Source organism: Anolis carolinensis, chromosome 3 (assembly GCF_035594765.1).
Source record: "Anolis carolinensis isolate JA03-04 chromosome 3, rAnoCar3.1.pri, whole genome shotgun sequence".
Lineage (NCBI taxonomy): Eukaryota > Metazoa > Chordata > Lepidosauria > Squamata > Dactyloidae > Anolis > Anolis carolinensis.
The window spans coordinates 252,906,677-252,927,570 of record NC_085843.1 but is presented as its reverse complement, the minus strand read 5'-3'; the positions used below and the strand labels follow the sequence as shown (position 1 = coordinate 252,927,570).

Here is a 20,894-nt window from a genome sequence, read left to right as displayed (position 1 = left end):
AAATGCAGCTGTTTAACATTAAATACAATGACTGAAAAGGCTGAGAATGAAAACAGCAGCAGATCTAGCAAGCAGCATTAAAGCTCACTAGAAGAGATGTAATTGTAGATAACTGCTGGAAGAACCAAATCTCATGGGGAAATATATTCCACTTTTGAAGGGAAAAGCAGAAAAAAAAATAGTCCAGCCACACCAATCATGTAAAGGGATGGAAATTGGGGCGGGAGTCCGGGGTGGAAATTGTGTGACTCTTCAGTTGATGATGGATTGCAGTGGCAAAGGCTCCTTAGGAATGTAGTTTTTCAGTACGTTTCTTCTCAAAGGCAGGAATGAGTAATTTTAACAATGTTCTTCCTGCTGAAAGAAAGTTTTCATGCAATTTTTGATTCACAATTTGAGACTTATTCTGCAAAAAATCAATCAATCCCACACATGTGTCAACATCAGTGTTTTTTACTCAGGAGATAGCTTTTTCTGAATGGGAAATAACATATGCAGGAATCAATATTGCTGTTTTCTGTGCAAAAGTATTATAAATGGAAACTTCTTCTGTGTAAAATTCCCACAGTTGATTTAAATAAAAAACGGCATTTTTTGCACAGGAATTAAGATTTCTGAATTGAAATACTGTTTTCCACAGTATGTCGGAAGGTCGATAATCAGTCCCACTCTTCTAGATCTCTTCTAGATCTTAACAGCCAAAATTGGTAAAAACCCAACTTACAATACAAATGTAATATTGTTTGATTCTTTCTCCTTTTAAAAAGTCTTTCTGTGATTAGGAATCCTGCCACAAAATCCTTCGAGATTTTGTGGGAACATAGGAATGTCAATTTTTATAATGTGATGGCTTTTTGTGACATGCTGTTATAAAATATTTACGTACACTGGAGAGACAACCTCATGTTTACGCACAAATCCCACCCTTATTTGTTTTTCCTTATTAGATCCAAGCAGTTGTTTTCATACTCAGTCTGTTTTTGGTAAGACAGTACTGATCATCCAAGCAAAGAAAGTGTTTGAGCCATTATGCCACTAGGGTATAATAGAAAAACACTGTAGGAGTTGTATGCTTCTGTTTGGTTTTAATTTACAAAAGTGTTTGACTTCGTGTCTTGAAAAGCCAATTTATCAATATACATGATTACGTTTGCCCTTTAAGTGAGATTGCTTTCAGATGAGACTTTTATCATGCAATCAGACTACATCATTCACAGAATTTGGAAGTGTCTGCAGTTTGTTGTCTTCCACTGGTAATTTTCTCATGTTTTATCACTGTATCAACCACCTTTTAAGGCTAAAAAGATGAAATAATTGTGCATGCTTTCCATTGTTAGTAATAGCAGCTGTATGTCTGGAAAAGTACAATCTCTTTTCTTAAATGTACCCCAGTTTGCTTTATACCAAATAGGTGACTTCATTTCAGATGACTATCTTTGCTTTTCTCCTTGGCTGAACAGCTAGGTAGAGAAGAAGAATAACTTTTATTCCAATCTATCAGGCAGAAAGTATTATCTCGTGCTTCCTGCTATTTTGAAATTGTTCAGTGATGACATGTTTTTTCCTATGAATTTTGTGTGCATACATTTTCTCACCACAAACAAAAGAGACAAAAATATTGTGGCAATGATTCGCTAGCCCATTCCATTTTTCTTTCAAGATCAAGGAACAGTCCATCCAGACACATTACTTGATTCGCAGTATCTATTCTCTTTCCTAAAATGGAGGGAGAGCTTTTAGTTCAGAGGTAGGCAACAATAGCTATCTAGCTGTTGCTGGACTGCAACTCTATGAGTCCTAGCCAACCAAATCGATTTGAGAGGGATATTGTAAACTGCAGTACAGAATAATTTGGGAAGCCACAGTTGCCCACTCCCAATGTGTTCTAGAATAGGATTCCTTTCTGTTTACATAGGGTGGGCAAAAGGTACACCTTAATCTACCAGTAGAGTGACTATGTTGTGATATTTTTTAGACAATACATTGGAGGATAAGGCTATCAGGACTACTCATTCAGGCTGAACTGAAGGGTTTCTGTACAACTGCAGATTGAGGCACTGGGTAATGACAATTATTGTGATCTAGTCATGGAGCATGTTGAGACAGTTAGCTCAAGGTTCTACCATAATTACATATTTCAATGTGCCTGGTGACAAGGAGAGCACTGCAGTCATCATTTCCCAGTGCCATGTTCTGCAGCATCTTAGAAATAATTCAGCTGGGACACTGCCTAACTCAAGAGTTAAGTTTTGGGGGTCAGTTCAGTCATTAATAATTGCCAGTATGAATCCCAAAAGATGTGACATCCATCTTATGATTCCAGAAATATTGAATAGGATGCAAGGCATCGACTTGTGTGAAAAACTTTGGCCAGTATGTTCTTATGCCACCTATACTTCAGATTTAAATACATTTTGCAATTATCTTTCACATAACAGTGGATGAATAGATCCCTAATACATGTTTGTTGCTTTTGCCATCAAATTGGCTTAGACTTAATAGCATCTTATGAATGAAAGACTTCCAAAAGCCCATAATCTACAATCCTAGTCAGGTCTTGCAACTGAAGGCCACGGTTTCCTTGATTTCATCTGTAATGTAATCTTCCTATTTTCCTATTCCCTATTCACCTTACCAAACATTATTGTCTTTTAAAATCATTTGTGACTATTAATGTGTAATTCCACTTCTTCTTCTTCTTCTTCTTCTTCTTCTTCTTCTTCTTCTTCTTCTTCTTCATTTTTGGGGGTTTAGGTTCGGAAAGAAATCTCGACCTGCAATGTATGATGCAACTCCAATTGCTTATGAAGACTACAGTCCTGATGACAAACCTTTGGTCACACTGATTAAAACAAAAGATTTGTAATCTACTTCAGGGTTTTTTGGGTATTATTTTTCAAAAGGATGGGCTACTGAATTAATTCAAATATTTTTAAGATGAAGAAAGTGTAAGAAATTTAAAATGTTTAGCTGCTTCAAAAATTTCTGTAGATTATTTAAGAACAGGTTTTCTGCAGCTTTTAGTTTGGGGAAAATATTTTAAAACTGAAGTTCACGATTTACCTTTTAATGTACTTTCAGCTTTAGAAACTCTAATCTTAACAATAGTGTGTGCTTCTACCAAGCTCAGAAGTTGAACCTGTGTGGTTGTTACAGATGGAATATGATATGTTAAGCAATGTCAAGTTTCTCTTCAACATAACAGTGCCAGCATTCTCAGTAGAGTTAGGAAAAATGTAAAACTTGATATATCCATTACTGAAAAATGAAGTCTGAGATGTTTGTGTTTGTGAAAAGGAATCTAGTAAAAATTATTACTCTTAAACTGAATGAATTAGCTTTCTCCCTCTTTTGTGCATGGATACTTAACCTATTTCTGCATTATGTTCCTGAATCTTGCTGAACATACCCTTGAGTTGATGTTGGTCATTTTTGTAATAGTAATCAAGGTAGGCTTTGTAAAAACGACACACAATTGAAGTGCCTATTCAGGCAAACAAAGGATTTGATCCTGCTGCTTTTGAAATGAGTGGATAGTGTGATGTCCTCTGATTTAATGGTGCTCAGGATCAGGTCTTTATATTGGAACTATATTTTTCTTTAAAAAGTCAAAGTTTTTTATAGTGTGAGTAAACAAAACTTATAATTTGAACAGTTTGTCTCTCAAATCTTGTTAATGTACAGTATTATTTTGTTTCAATATTGTGTATTTCTCATAGTGCACCATATTTATGTGTGTGTGGGTTTTTGTGGCTCTACTTGATTGTTTATGTGCTTCAAAATTCTTGCTTATTTGAAAAAAATATTGAATAAATGTGATCAATTCAAGGTGGTAGCTGGTGTTTTGTTCTTCTTTAGTAGGAGTAAAGAATGGAGTTATGATCACTTTCCAGTGAATGCCCTTGATTCCATACCAGCTGACTAATGGTCATAACAGTAACCAGTCTGGCAATACTGGCATCAAAAGCACTGTATTTAAATCCTTGGAAAATGTTCATATTCAATTTATTTTTCCTTGTCAAATCTGAACAGGGGCATAGACAGCAAAACAACACCACAGGGGGTGTTAACTCTTCCTTGTGCTGTCCAAAGCCAATACTGTATATATATTTGACTGGAGTTACACTTACAAAATGTACCTGTTCTGACTTACAAACAAATTCAACTTAAAAAGAAACCTACAGAACCTATCTTGGTCATAATTTGGGGACCATCTGTACATCTATATGATGTAAGTGTGGATATTTAAATTTAGTAATATAATTGATAAACATTCTTCTGACTCAGAAACAGACATTGCAGACTGACAACAGTTTGTTTTGTCATACTTTCTTTTTGGTACTTGATGCACTGAGCTGTGACTGTTTGATTTTCCCATAGTGGTATACCACTGAACATCTGTACATAGTAAAGGCATAGATCAGTGTTGTCGAGATAACTGTTGACTGCCTGTCAGCTTTGTTGATTTAGCATCACTGTCATCTAAAGCTGATAAAGGGAGAAAAAGTAATGCGATAGTTGGTTTCAGAACACTGACTTGATTTGTCACTGCCTTTCTCTAAATAACGTATTAGTGTTAACTTCACTGCACATTTTACCGCATAGAAAGGATGTAACAGTCACAGGACAAGTATGGGATGAAGCAGTGGGACAAGATGGCAGAACAGTAGGGAGGTGTTTCCACAATAGAAGATATAAAGGGAAGGCAAGCAAAGCAGTTGATGAATATAGTAGCGAATCCCTATAGTCAATGGTCCCGTACAAGCATTGCTCACTTTTTAAGAACTCACTTTTGGATTACCTGCTCTTTCAACTACTATATTTACTCAAGTGTAATGGGCACAATGTTTTGACGAAATTACATCACCAAAATTGGGGTGTACATTGATTCGATGGTGTGTTATAATTGTGCACGGAAACCCATCTGTGTGAAAAAGTCCAGAGGGACCTGGAGGCCTTTTTTTGAAGACCTTGTGAATGAGCCGAGTTGAGGACCATGTGAGGCAGGCAAATCTTGGCCTGATGGAGGGAAAGCCATGCCTCTCTGTCAAGATGATGTTGGCCTCATGTTCCCAACAGGTCTCATTCATTAGGCCTTCAAAACCTCCCTCTCAGTTGTTGAAGATCTCATGAATGAGACCAGTTGGGAAGCATGAGTTTGCCAACCTTGGCATGATGGAGGGGTGTGACTTGCCAAACAGCCTCATTAATGCTGCCTGCCTTCCTGATCCGTGTGCCATTTGGTGCATTACATTTGAGGGCAAATTCTTTTTTTATGCGCACCTTCAAAATTGAGGTGTGCATTACATTAGGTGGTGCATTATACTCAAGTAAATATGATAGTCTAGATTATACCCCGAACCCAAACATTAGATACATGGCCCACTCTTTTGTCATAGTTTTCACAATGGGTTTCTGACAATGCAGTATTTTAGCCTCCCCAGTAATGAAGTTCCAAAGCTTGGGAGTAGTCATGGAATTCACGTTCTTCCAGATGCACCTGTGAAGGTGGCAGAACCACAAGAAAGGCTCCCCTTTCTTATATCCCATGTCAGGATATAATAAGTTTTTATACCCCACATCGGCTTGTATAGGAAGTTATGGTCCTTTGACAGTTCAGTCATGAAGAGTTCATGGATTTCATTGCTATAGATAAGCAGAGCTTAGGCCTTCATATAGAAGAAAGTTTTAATTTTAGTACCACCATCTCTAGTAAAAATAACTAAAGAAAACTGGATAAATAAGGTTTAACATATATATTAACCCTAGAACAGGGATTAGGTAATTCTGGTTCTCAGGTACAATCCCATAATTCCCCACCACTGGTCATTTTGGCTAGAGGATTTGGGTATTGAAGTTCAAACCATTTGGAAGTTCAGAGCTACACTATCTCTGCTCTAGACCATCTGCTACTAGCTGGAGAGGCAAGAATCCATTCACACTGGCCGATTCTCGGACTTTGCTCCTGTAATCCTTGTAACAATGCTGAATGATAGACAATAGACAAGGTTGGTGCCTTGCTTATAAGTGCCCATTTTGCCTGGCATCTAAGTGCTGTTCCTAGCTTTTAACTATTGAACATTATGAAGATCCTATCCCAGATACTGAAGAAATATAATAGAAATCCATTTTTTGTATAAATTTAATGCATTGGTAGTTTTTCTACTGTTGTGAATAATCTGTAGTTTTGAATATATTGCTGGACTACAATTATCCTGAACATTGGATTTGCTAACTAGCATTGATAGAATTTGCAGTCCAAGAGCAGCAGACTGGAGGCACAAACTGTTCAACCCAATCTAAAAGAGCATAGAATTTTTGAGCACCGAAACTAGATAGGTATGTAATTTAATACGTACCTAACTTATTAGATATCTGTTGTCAATGTACTATTTCTATTGTGTTCCTCATCATACTACAGTCATTGTTCCATATCTGTGGGATAAACATTTGCAGATTTGATTATTCATGGATTACTATATTTGCCATTGCCTCCACTGCCATCCTATTATATTTTAACAGGGATTTCAGTGACACCAAAGCCTGGGAGAAAATCAAATTAATGGGGTGGCTGGACCCAGCTACGTGTGCATTACGTTGGGTGGGAGATAGAAGTGGATGAGATGGGATGTGTGTGGAAGGGACATGCACATCCCTCACTCACTCATTCAGGTGGGAGAGCAGGGATGGGATAGGAAGCAGGAGGAGAGAGGGCAGGTAGGACACCGATCTTAGGAGTGGACAGAGGGAGTTGGAGAGCAAGGGAGGAGGAGGAGGAGGAAAGAGCAGGAGTGGGCAAGCAGGATGGTGGTGATGTGAGGAGGACAAGAACAATGGGGAAAAGGTTATGGGAACTCTCTTAGGGCAGTGGCCTTGGGATGTCTGGGCTTAATAGAGGATTGCGAATTTGACCCAAAGTGATGCCTGCTGGGGCTGCCACTATGACAACAGCTGCCACAGCCCTTTGCCACTGCCCTTGCCCTCCTTCCACCGCCACAAACCCACCTGCCTGGAGTTCCATCAGTGATCAGAAACAAAATAATCTAGTTGAACCCTTGGGATTTTGAAACAAGAGATCTCTTTTCAAACGTTTGACATAATGCAGAATACCTAAACTTAAAGCAGGGGAAACAGTCATGACAAGTAACCAGTATTTGGCACCTTCCTTGGTTCAAGTGACTAAGAGAAAGGAGAGGGAATTCTGGTGGCATTTCCCAGCCTGGAAGCTGAACAAAAAAGCCTGCTGATATGTTGTATTTTTAATCCAAATGCTGAAGAATAATGTTATAGAAATGTGTCTTGTACCTTTCTGACCTTGAATGCTGATGTTTTGATTATTTCTTTTAATAAATCTTAGCCCATTCATAGAGATGTCATTTCATCTCATTGGTTCACTGAGCCTGAAGGTGACATGCAGCTTTTCCATTGTGTGTTTTTCTTTTCATAGTATGAGCAAAATTCTTGATATCAGAGCAGCAATATTCATTCATGAAGTGACCAGTAGAACAAAAAAGCCCTGAGATTTTACGCTATCCTCTGCCATTTTTTTTAGCTGTGCTAATGATGAAGTAAGACACAATCTCCAGGTTATGATAATATACACAACCACACAATATAAAAATCACACAATACAAATCACTCAGTGAATTTTGTTATGTTCAGCCCATTTCTAAATATCTCTCTTGGAATGGTGTGAAATACTATTATCTTCCACACTTTTGTGTTGTTGTTTGATTGCTCCCCCCCCCCTTATATATTTACATGTACTTTGCAGGATCCCAGTCATACCTCTTATGCTGTTTTTTTAACCTTGCTTTTTTAACCTTGTGCTGAGCTTTCTGTTCCTATATATTGTGTGTCATTGCACAGACCTGGCATTTCATCCAGGAAGCCACTGGGTCTGTCTCTAGCAGCTCCAGGTGGCATGGCGTGAAAAGATACCTATATCAAAGCCTGAAATGCTATTCTAGTCGGGGTGTAGGCTACATTGGACAAGTGTAGCAAGTTTTAGGGCCAATATTCTGTTCTGGACTCTCAGAGTGAAATGGACTGCCAGAAAATGAAAACTAAACCAAACCAAACCTGTAAGTGACCAGATATAAATGTTTTTTGATGTTGAAAAAAATTGTTATTTTCAACGAGAGGAGAATCTGCAATCTATTTAAGAGAGGGCTTGCTACTCACATAACTTAAAACTGGTTAAAGAAAAACCACAAGCACCCCCTCAATTTTCCTTTTCAATATCTGTACAACCAAATATGCAGCATTCATAGTGCTTATTCACTAAGAAGGACGTCCAGGTTCCGATCTGCCCAGAGATTATTCCATTTGTCCCAGAAATCTTTCTTTCTTGTAAATGAATGAAGGCTCAGAGCAAAACTATATAATTCACAGTGCAGAGTGGTAATTATTAGTTAATGCAAGGCCCCTAATTGAGGTCAGTGCCCTAGAATGGGAGCAGAAAGGGGTTTATTTCTTTGTCTGCCATCTCCTAGAAGCTTGATCTTTGCACATGAGGAATACATCTGTAATTTCCAAAAAGGTGTCTTGTTGAAACAAATGAGGGCTAGAATTATTGATTGCTTTTATAAATGCATAACTTAGAGATATGTACAAGGTATATCCGGAAAGTAAAGTTACGAGATTTTTTTTAAATGCAAAGAATGAATATATATCTCTATCTATATCTTCTATCTTCTATATATCTATATCTACTGTATCTGATCTATAATAAAAGTGAAATCCTGTGTGTGTGTATGTGGCATGGGTGTCTGTTCACATAGGCAGCCTCCAGCCTCCGCAGACAGGCAACAGTTCTCAGTGCTGAGGAGCCAGCAAGTCACTCTTCCACTGACATTGCGGTTACAGCGAGTTCCATGAACATGTAGCCCAAACCCTGCCAATGTCCTTCCCAAACACTACGGCTCACCACCCAAGGAATGCTTTCATTTGGGGACCATTTCATCCTAGATTTTGCATTTCCCTCCACCACAGGCAGGCATCCCAGGGTTCTCCATTGGTGTAAAATTTGCATGACCCCACCTACTGCCCTTCCCTTTCAAATCTATCTGCATAACAAACACAGCAGAACTGAGCACCAACTAAATTTCCTGGAGGAGTTTGGGGACTGACTCCACATGGTGGAAGCTGTAGTTCACCCTGTATCAAGTCAAAGCCCTGTGACTCCTACTGGAGAATGTAGAGGAGTTCTAGTTCACCTACACCCAGAATGCTATGAACCCAAACAATGATGGGTCTGGACCAAACTTGCCATGCATACTCGATATGCCCAGATTGGAATACTGGTGGGTTTTGAGGGGAATTGGCCTGGACATTTGGGAGTAGTAGGTACTGGGATTTATAGTTCACCTGCAATTGAACTTTACCCATGATGGACCAGGACCAAACGTGGCACACAGAGCCCCCATAACCAATAGAACACATTGGACAGTTTGGGGGAAAGGGACTTATAGTTCACCTGCATTCAGAGTAACAGTGACTCCCACCGACAATGGACCAGGACCAGACTTTGCACAGAGAAGCCTCATGAACAGCTGAACATACTACAGAAGTTTGTGGGAATGGCCTTGATTTTGGGAGTTGTAGTTCACCTGTATCCAAAGACCACTGAACCCAGCCAACGACGGATCTGGACCACACTTGGTACACAGATCCCAAATGGCCAACTTTGAATACTGGCAGGGTTTGGGGAGGATTGACCCATGATTCTGGGAATTGTAGTTCACCCACTCCAAACAGAATTCATAGCATTCAAAGACAAATAATGCCTTTTTCAAACAACCTGGGCACCGCCGGGTCCCCAAGCTAGTATTTTAATAAAACTTATATGTATTACATCTGGCAGTTCCTCAAAATGATGAACTGCCTGAAAAAGGTGGCAGGAGACTTTTAGACACAGGCATCAAAAAACTCTTCCCAAGGATGACAAAACATACTGAACTGAATGGTGTTTATGTAGAAAAATAATGTAAACCTATGCTATAATCCATGTAAGGTTTTTTTTTAAAAAAAAAATTGATTCTTTGTATTAAAAAAAATCTTGTAACCTTACTTTCCAGATCTTCCTTGTACTTCATAATTGATGCATAGTCACAATTCCTACACATTCAATAGTATGGGAAATGCATAGGGATAACAAATGTCCCCCCAAACTTAATGGGTGGAAGCTGCTGCGAATAACAAGAGATCAAATTTTCTTGTTGACAAGCATGTAGAAGTGTGACATTTCTACCTTCTTCCATGAGTGATCTCCAGTACAAGGATTAATTGATATCAGGATCCTGTGTCTACATATTGCACCAGAAATTGTTTATGAGAGGGAGAAGGAAAATCAGTCTGTTTCATCCTGTTCAACAGGACAACGGGCACCCATTGTTTGCAACAGCTATGGCTCAGAAAGTCAGGACTGAGGGGATTGTGTGTGCTGGGAAACACTAAATCTCACCTGGGATGTTTTTTCCAATCAATATTGCAGACACGAGAGCCCTGATTTGCATTGAGATTAGAATGGGATATATATTGCTGAGGCTGTATAAATAACTACTACAGTTAGTCTCCTCCTCCTTGTAATGGTAATAAATATGGTATTCTTGCCCTCTGCCTATGATTGAATGATACAGTTAATTGGACAACAAATTATTACTTGCATGTTTTTGAAAGACCAGAGTAATAGCTCTGTAATGCCCCTCTTCACTTTTAAAGTTATCTCATTTTACCACGGCACCTACACTCAATGCATATTCCTCATGTGCTTAAACCACTTTATTTATTGGCATCAGTCTATAAATAAACTGGAACTGGAATGTTCTATGGCAGTGTACATTAATTTTACAATTATCTAGCTACTTAGCAGAGGTGCTAAGAAACCCTGCTAGTGAATTGTGAAGATACATAATGAGACACTGGCAAAAGTGCCCAAATGTGCACTGGCATTCCTAGATGATGTCCTGGTGCACAACAGGACTAATGCACATTGGTCCCTATGCATATTCATCCTATTGTGCCTAGATCCTGATGTCCATTGGTCATTTTGTTGGCTCCCCTACAGAGCAATCTCTATTATATACAGATATTAAGAACTGCTCAGGGTTTTTTTTGTTTTTGGAAGACTTAAGTCTTCTTTAAAGGATGTAAATCCTCAACAGAATTATGGCCTGCATTTCTATAAAAAAGGCACCCAAGATAATGGCAGCAATCCTTGGTTGTACTTTACCACCTCAATACAGAATTACTACCAAAACCCACAATTCAGCATTGATGTGCAACGTGAAACCATGCATAACCATGCACAACAATATATTCAATGTGCAACATGCAATGCATAATGATGTGAAATATCACATATATCTCACCTTTTATAATCTTTAGCTGAATACAGATGTTAATGCATCAACCAAAAGAGTACAGTTGCACACATAAGGACATGTTTACATAAGAAAGAAACAGGATGCAAGCCATTATGTAGAAGTACACACATACAAATAAATACTTGGACACAACCATATATGCCATATAAAAACAAGTTTATATAACTGTATATAACACTATGTAACATGATTTTTGTTCCTGGGTCATAAATGTCATTTCCTAATTGGTTCTGTTATAAAAACATGGGAAAAGTTTATTAAACTGCAAAAACATTGTTCTTGTGGGACATCCTGCAGCACATTTTGTTATAGTTTTTCAATGAATATTTCATTGAGTCTCAAACAATAGTTTGTGGCAGCAACAAAAACAATGTTTCTGGAGTATAACAACTACTTTCAAAGTAAGTACTGCACTGCACAATTAAACAGGAAATAATACGTTCAAAGCAGGAACATAAACCTTTTTCCAATTTTGTTACAAGTACAAGAAATGAGCAGAGAAAATCTCAAGCAATAATTGGACACAGTGAAAAAATGCACCGTCCACTATGTGAATGGTTTTTAAAGACTGAATTGCATCTGTGGAATAAGCAATAACTGCCCAGCAGGTCTACATAGGAATGTTTTTCCCTGAACTCTTTTGTATTTTATTTCTTGAAAAGACTGCAACTAAAACAAGGTATTCCCAGCCAATGCCAAAAAATCAAGAGCTCTTCATGGACCAAAAATCCTTGCAGATTTTGTGTGTGTGTCAGGAACGGCTTGAGAAACTGCAAGTCGCTTCTGGTGTGAGAGAATTGGCTGTCTGAAAAGACATTGCCCAGGGGATGCCTGGATATGTTTGATGTTTTATCATCCTTGTGGGAGGCTTCTTTCATGTCCCCACATGGGGAGCTGGAGCTGACAGAGGGAGCTCATCCGTGCTCTCCCCGGATTGGATTCAAATCAGCAGCCTTCAGGTCAGCAACCCAACCTTGAATTTATCAGTCTTTCTGGCACAAGGATTTAACCCGGGGACCTTGCAGATACACTGCACTCACATAGTTTTATTATGAGCACAATATTTGAAGCTGGACAGTTGGGCAATAGATTATGTCCTTTTGCTTTACGTTTTTGCAAGCCTGATCAATTTTGCTGAGTATTGGATTGGTAGAGGACCACTCTAAGTGATTAAGAACCAGATCACTATTTAGTTATGTGGTAGATTTTACACTTCACTGAAAAGCACATTTAAATATGCATTCGTTCCCTATTTCATGACTTATTTTCAATGGAATTTTTGAAAATATTCTGATCAAAGAGAGAGCAACCCCATTTCAAAGAGAGAGCAGCCTCATTCAGAACAGGCTAGGATTCCAACCAGAGATTGGTTTTTCTGTGGACCAGCAGCACATCCATTTTGTCTGGATATAAGCCTCAGTCTGTTAATCCAGACAACAATTCAGTACTGCCATAACTTTTTTTGACATTGGTTGTAAAGGAGAAATAGAGCTGGATATCATTAGCATACTGACACTCAATCCTAAATTTCTGGATGACCTCTTCCGGTGGCTTCATGTAGATGTTGAAAAGCATCAGAATTAGAATTAGTATTGACCTTGTGAAACCCTAGAGGCTAATGGCCAAAGGACTGAACAACAATCCCCAGCAAACTATTATAAGCAAACACACAGGTCAGTTTAGCCTGAAAAATTGCCAGTACCTAGCCAAAGCTAGTCCCATGTATTCCAGTTTCCTATTTAGAATGTCAATGTGTTTGTTTTGCTTCACTGTCCACTCCATTTGGAGCCAATAGGCAAAGCAGGACTTGTTTATGTCCTAGACCAGGGGTCCCCAAACTAAGGCCCGGGGGCCGGATGCGGCCCTCCGAGGTCATTTACCTGGCCCCCACCCTCAGTTTTATAATATAATATATTGTATATACATATAATATTGATAATATTATAATGTAATACAATATAACACTAATAATAATACCATATAATAATATTAATTCTATATTCTATATTACATATAATATTACTAATAAAATTAAAGTATAGTGGTATAGTTCAACATAGTAATAAATAATGCTAATATTGTGCTATGCTAATAATATAATATATTGTATGTACATATAATTTGTAAGCCACTCTGAGTCCCCTTTGGGGTGAGAAGGGTGTGATACAAATGTAGTAAATAAATGCAGTAAATAAATAATAAATAAATTTTAGACTTAGGCTCACCCAAAGTCTGAAATGATTTGAAGGCACACAACAACAACAACAACAACAACAACCCTAATTAACTTGACTATCTCATTGGCCAGAAGCAGGACCACACTTCCCATTGAAATCCTGATAAATGTATGTTGGCTAAAATTGTTTTTATTTTTAAATGTTTTATTGTTCTTTCATTGTTCTTGTTGTTGTTGTTGTTTTTGCACTACAAATAAGACATATGCAGTGTGCATCGGAATTTGTTTGTATTTTTTTAAAATGATAATCCAGCCTCTCAACAGTCTGAAGGATTGTGAACCGGCCCTCGGCTTAAAAAGTTTGAGGACCCCTGTCCTAGACTATGGCTGCAGGCTAAGAGCCTTTGACTCGCACTCCAGCAAAATGTCTTCTGTGACAACACTTGCAGAGAGGAGGAAGCCAATACTCAGTTTCAGTTTCCTTCCATAGCAACAGTCCACAAGGTGTTTTTTTCTTCTTTTCTACACAAACTTCACATGAAACTGTTGAGAAATGCTGTTAGAAAATTTAGGTTTCGGTGCCACCTATGCTAATGACATCCAACTCCACCAAATTCCAAGGAAGCTGTTTTGATTCTAAACCAGTGTCCGGCATTAGCAATGGAATGGATGGGGGTGAACAAATGGAGGGTTTATCCAGACAAGACAGAGGTATTTTGAGTCAGTGAAAACATAGATCAGACTATAGGGATTTGCTCTATCCTATACAGGTTTGCAATTTGGGTGTACTCCTTAGACTCAGCTTGAACGTGACCAGGAAAGCTTTTGTATCCTTAAAGCTTGTATACCAATGATATCCATTCTAGAGATCTCTGATTTGCCCATGGAGATTTAACATTTCTATTTTGATATTGATCTTTTGTATGTTTATGCTGTAATGTCTATTAATTTGTAATTTCTCAGTTTTGGGGAAAAGACAGAGTATAACAAAAATAGTAACACAACTCCAGTTGTCATGAAGGCTACAGGCTGATATTCCGAGTTTTGATCCCCCTTGCCAAATTTAGATCATTGAACACTGAAATGCTGGTAAGCAATTATACCTTCAATTCTCTCCATGCTTCTTCCTTATGCTTTTCCACAAAACAAGATTAAAGTGAATTGTTAGAGAAGGGTAAGGCTTCGATGAGATACTTTTAAGATTACATGAACTGTGTTTATCAGCTTTGTCTCTATCATTCAAAACCATCTGTTTAATTTTCACACGTGGAATCCTGATACATGGAGCAAAATGACACATTCCTGACACTTTGAAGTTTGTTTTCAGCATGTGCAAGATGTAAATTTTATGAAGAGCTTGTTAGTAATACATTTTAGGTTTCAATTCCAGCTGTTGCAGATAATTTACTTGCAATATGACGCTCCATATGCTGTTGATTTTTGGAGCGGAAATCCTTATAAATGGAATCTTTCTGAGAGTAATTCAGATTCCATGCCACAAATTTAAAAGGTGCAAGCTATTAAGGTCTCACTTGTTCTTGAGGTTAGTGAAAAAAATATCCTGCATCAAGCATCCAATTGTTACATCCAGAGTTAGTTTGTGTTCATGAAACATTATCCATGATGCTACAGCAATTTTGTGTAAGACACGAGTTCATATAAGTCTCAGCTCGGATGTTGTAGATTAGCCCACTTTGGCAACAACTGTGGGGCACATGGTCAGGGCTCAAGCTTAAGTGATTCCTCCATGAAGGAATGAATGTCAGAGAGAACTAATACCCAGTTTTCAATTATGCTTCTTTCAATGGCCTTGAGAATATTCAATTAAATATCTGCAGCCATGTTATTAATACAATGACACCAATGTACACTGCTCTTCTTCAAGCAATCATAGCTGACCTCTTTGGCTGGCAAACTGTCTACCCCTTTCGTGCGAAATCAGGTCTACTGAGAATACTTTAAAACTATGCAAGGAAGAAATGTCTTCTGTGCAAAATGATTAATTATGCATACAATTTTTCAAAGACGGTGTATATAGAAATGATTTATGTACAGATGACACAATCTTGTGTGTGGCTGACATATCTTTTGTCAAATAAATATCCTTATTTAACATTATATTTACAATTAAATCAATCATACTGACATTTTAAATACTATTTACTGTATTAAGTGTACTGTACTTAAATTAAACCTCTCAGAGTTGGTATTTCTCATTGTTTCATATAATACATGTCCTTTATCCATAGCTGGCTTAGGAATAGGAATGTAAAGACTACTTGCAAAATTTCCTGTTCTTGTTAGAAATTGTTAACCCTTGAAAGACTTTTCAAATTTGGAACTTTTATTCTTTGTAAACAAAATGTACACAAATGTATGGTAGTCTCCATAGACTACCATACTTTTCTGTGGAAAATATTTTTTTGAAAACCACTATGTGCCAATGAGGTATTTTATTTAATAGGTCCCACGTTAAAAAATTTGAAGCCTGCACAAAAGCTCTCATTGACTGAGACAGCAAGAAAACTTCTGAGGTTATTTATTTCTGCAAATGAAAAAATAAATTTTACACCTCTACTTATGTGCAATGTTGGAATCACAGATGCCTTAAAGGGCCAGACTTAAAAGTGACTTCAAAACAGAGTTTATTAAAACAAAAGAAAAGGGACACAGAGAAACTAAAATGCAGTTCCACTGGTCAAAACTCAAAAAACCAAACCAAACATGGTCCAAAAGGTTAACAGAAATATAATCCAGATTAACTGGATGCAAAGAGCAACAAGTCAAACAAAGTGCTCTGAGGCAAAACAAAAGGTTCAGTACACAAATGGTTAACAAAAGGAGTTGCAGGAAGAGAAGCGTTGTCAGCCGAAGTCCAGGGTCGAAGCGGGAGAAATCCAAAACAGCGTCGCTCCAGTGTCCGCAAAAGCAACTTTAGCCAAACCGGTCCAGGTCTAGGAAGAGAGAAGTCCAAACTGCAGATCCGAATCCAATGCCGATCACGAAACAGGCAACAGCAAGTCTACAAGAATCTTTACCAATACACAGCACCCAGCACACGAATGCACATCAACACCTTGCCTTCTGCAGAGACCCCTCACCCCTGAACCCACTTTTATCTACAAACCATCATCAGAAACCGCCCCATCGCTATCCCCCGCAGCTGCTCCCAGCTCTTCACGTGAATTCCCTTGACTTTCCCTCCAATTCCTCCATCTCCTGTCAAGACTTAGATCCCCCCAAGACTCAGTTGGATCCCCTGATTGCCAGTCTTCACCCCCAGAGAACCCCATAAAGGTATCACTAGTTGTTGGCGCCTCACAAATAGCTTGCACTTCTCTTATCTTAGTCCAATCCATGGTGTCTCCTTCTTCTCCTTCACTCATTGACCCATCGTCCCCAGAGAATCCCTCAAATGGCTCCTCATCTGTAGGTGCTGTAAGTATGTCCCGGATCCTCTTTCTCTGCTGCTCATCATCAGATTCCTGCTCCCAAGTAACCCTTTTCCCCCTTCTGACACCCATACTACTGTTTGTAACTTTACTCACAGGCTCTACTACAACATGCAAGCTAGCTCTTGCCTCTAGACCTGGAGAACCAAAAGTTGGGAATCGCTGCTCTACAGTGAATTTGCATTTGAGTGCTGAGCATTGCATCTTAGCAGTGATTTTGTTCTTGTGCCTCAAAGAACTGATTTATTTATTTGATTTGTATCCTGTTCTTCTCTGAAAATGGGGACACAAAGAAATTTACAACAAGATTAATTTAAAAGTGCTAAATGTATAATGCTGGAGCATACTTCATAGACTCACGTATAAGCCTAGGAATTTTTGTCAAAAAAATTGACCCAAAAAACTTTGGTTGACTTACTCATGGGTCAGTGTAAGTACTGTACCACAACTCTTATCAAAAAAAGCAACCATTCTCTTTTCTGAATAGTGAAAAGCCTTTTTGAATGGGCAGAAAAATTGTGATGGCAACAACAAGGTGTGGCTGACTCTGCCACTTGCCCCTCTCTGTGGAATGACCATCAACATATCCACAGGTCACATTAAAGTCCATAATTTTGGTCCATGCCTTTGATTTATACATTAGGTTATAAATGAATATATACAGTAGTCCTAATACAATTATAATAGTAAAACACTTTTGAATTATTAGACATTTAAAAGCATATTAATAAAACAATAAAAACCCATCTGTGAAAGCTCCTTCCAGTGTATTGCTAAATGCCCACCTGAATAAAGGAAGATTTGCCTTCAAGGAAGGTTCCTTTGAAAACTAGTGTAGTCACTTAGATTCAGAATTACGATTCTGGGAGGCCAGGTTCAAATCACTGCTTGGTTATGGAAACCCATTGGGGGCCTTGAGCAAATTAAACTCTCTCAGTGTCAGAACAAATCCTGCCAAGAAATCCCTGCAATATGTTTGCTTTAGGGTTTCCATCCGTTGGAAATGCTTTGAAGGAACACAAGATTCTGCTTCTCAACAGAACTGAAGATGAATTTTAAAATGTATTTGCTAGTGGTGGGTAGGACTGAAATATCAACTCTACTGTATCTTCCCAGGTGGGAAATGAAGCTAAGATCAGCCCTGAAATTGAGCAGGAAGGCAAGCAGACTACAAACAATATATTTTTGGCTAAAGGATGTACGACACCCCAACAAGGGTTTCAACCTAACCTGCTCATAATACTGGCTGAGACCGACACGGTTCATTTCAAGCATTAGAATTTTACAGAACTTCAGAATTATGCAGACAATGACAAAGTGTGCATAAGCCAAATTTAATGCAAACATGGTAATCCTTATCTGAGATTCATGTGACCTGTGGAGGATGTTTTTAGGGCTTCTTGTTAATGAGACTGTTTCTCAGGGTCACATACCAGATGTTTTGGTATGTAACCATAACAGCTGGCTGTTGGCCCTGGGCACATAATATTGCAGTTACAGCATTTCTAGCATGGCAGAGCTCAACAAACAATACAGGTCATGGAGAGACATTAGTTACTGTCAAGATGGAGTTTATTCAGCTCACATATCAGCAGACAGCTATATCTTTAACTCTTATTTTACACCAAAGTAGTATAAAATATAGTGAGTATAGAATCTAAAACATGCAGAAAGGTACATTTTTATCACTCTCCATGCTTAATGTACAAGGAGTCTAATCCAATGCGTGTACCCCTAAGAAATAGGTCCCACTGACTTCAAAAGCACTTTTCTACTTTTTTGCACAAGGCATCAGCCCTGGCTGGCTTATTTGTACCTCTAGTCAGCTTTGAAATTATTCTTCTGAAGGATACATCACAGGAAAAGAGAAAAGCACTTGGCTTCATGGCATTTCTGAATACAGCATGATTCCGGCTGAATGGGTAGTGCAAATGAAAACCCTTTTGGCACAAAGATGGGTCATTGAAGGATATATGGCTGCCATAGCAACCCACCCTATGATCGTGGGGAACAGGAGTAAGCTCTAGGGCTCCATTTGTTATCCTCTGAAGCCCCAATGTACAATATAATGAATATGTTGTACAAACTGACCGGGTGTTCCTAGGTGTTTTGAGCTATCAACTCTGGCCTCAATTTCAAAAACCATTAGCAATATATAATTCATATCTATAAGAGGTGATTTTCCTCCATTTCAGACTCTGACCCAATTTAAATGCAACACTGGCAGGTATAGAAAACTTAGCTGGGTGACATTCAGTGCAGCTGCTATCTCTTTTAAACTGGGTCACTTCAGGTACTTGTGTCCAGAAAGCATGGCAAATATCTCTAGCCCTTGGCTGGCAGGGGGCACAACAGATTTGTGAACTAATACTTAAAAGCTAGGAGATCTGAAGCCTTTCTGTAGGAGGAAATGCTGAAGAAGCAACAAGGCTCTGGGGAAAGAACGGGTAGCCCATGGCTAGAAGCCTGTTCATATCATGGAAGGTGGAAAATATACTTTTCAAATTAAAATTGGCAGAATTCAAGGAAATCAAGGAATTGCAACCCTTAAAAGCTACTTTTTCAAGCTTTGCTAATTTGAGAGTAAACCTCATTAACTATAGAGTGGGAAATACCTATGCTGCCTTGGGTCCCACTGAGGAGAAAAGTTATAAAACAAACAAACAAACAACAAACAAACAATATTTTGTTATTAGTTCTTAAGCCTGTGGTTAACTGATTGATTTATATGTTTAGTATACTTATGCTCATTATTGTATAATGTTTTGTTGTTGTGTGGTTTTAAGTTGTTGTTTGGTTTCCTTGCAATGTTGGAAACCGCCCTGAGTCCCTTGAGGTATATAAATAATAATCATCATCATCCTTGCCCCTAGGTTCCGACAACATCTTTGCCCCTAGGTTCCGACAACAAAAAGAAAAGAAAAATAAAGTCCCAATTAGAGGGAGAGGAATAATTGTTTTTATCCAATTGCTGCCAGTTAGAAGGCTAAGCTCCACCCACTTGATCTCCTAGCAACCCACTCAGCCCAGAGGACAGGCAGAGTTAGGCTTCACTTAGGCCTCTTCCACACTGCCTATAAACAGATTATGAGATCTGTTTGCAAACAGACAAGTGGGATGTTTATTTCTATCTCACCAATGATATTCAGGATGGGACAACTCTGATCTGTCTGCGGTGACTGTGAATGTTCCACTTCCCCACCTTGATTATCATTGAATGCCCTTGCACTTTCAAGGCCTGCCTACTTCCTGCTTTGGAGAGGAATCCTTTGTTGGGAGATGTTAGCTGGCCCTCAGTACACCATGTCTGGAATTCCCTGATTGCTCAGTGCTGTTCTTTAGTTAACTGTCCTGATTTCACAGATTTTTTTTAATACTGGGAGCCACATTTTGTTCATTCCAGGCAGGCAGGCACCAACCAGGCTTTGAAGCTACAAGGCTATTCAGTGCCAATTCCAACATTCACACTTGCCTAAAGCAGACAACAGTTCTTTCTTCCACCCTGGTCATTCCACAGATATATAAACCCCACTTGCTTTCGTTACAACACATTTCACAACCTCTGAGGATGCCTGCCATACATGCAGGCAAAACATCAGGAGAGAATACATTTGGAACATGACCAGGCAGACCACAGAACTCAGAGCAACCCAATACAAAGAGAAACAAAAATAATAAAATAAATACAAAAAACAAATAAAAAACAAAATAAAATAATACAATTAAAAAACATAAATAAAAATAATATAATCAAATAATAACATATAATACATACAAATAATAAAATAAAATAATAAAAACTCAAATAATAATAAAAGAATAAAAAATAAAATAAATACAAATAATACAATAAAAAGAATAAAAAATACTAAAAAATAA

At 38.3% G+C, this 20,894-nt stretch overlaps 1 protein-coding gene across 1 annotated transcript in view; it reads left to right on the top strand.

Moving 5' to 3' along the window:
• Positions 1 to 3,832, top strand: part of dner (delta/notch like EGF repeat containing) — a 174,193-nt gene extending 170,361 nt beyond the window's left edge. The window contains exon 13 of the mRNA XM_003218284.3: positions 2,755 to 3,832. Coding sequence (XP_003218332.2) covers positions 2,755 to 2,866 — 112 coding nt within the window. The 3' untranslated portion in view covers positions 2,867 to 3,832. The remainder of the gene's footprint in view (positions 1 to 2,754) is intronic.
• Positions 3,833 to 20,894: the final 17,062 nt, after the last annotated feature.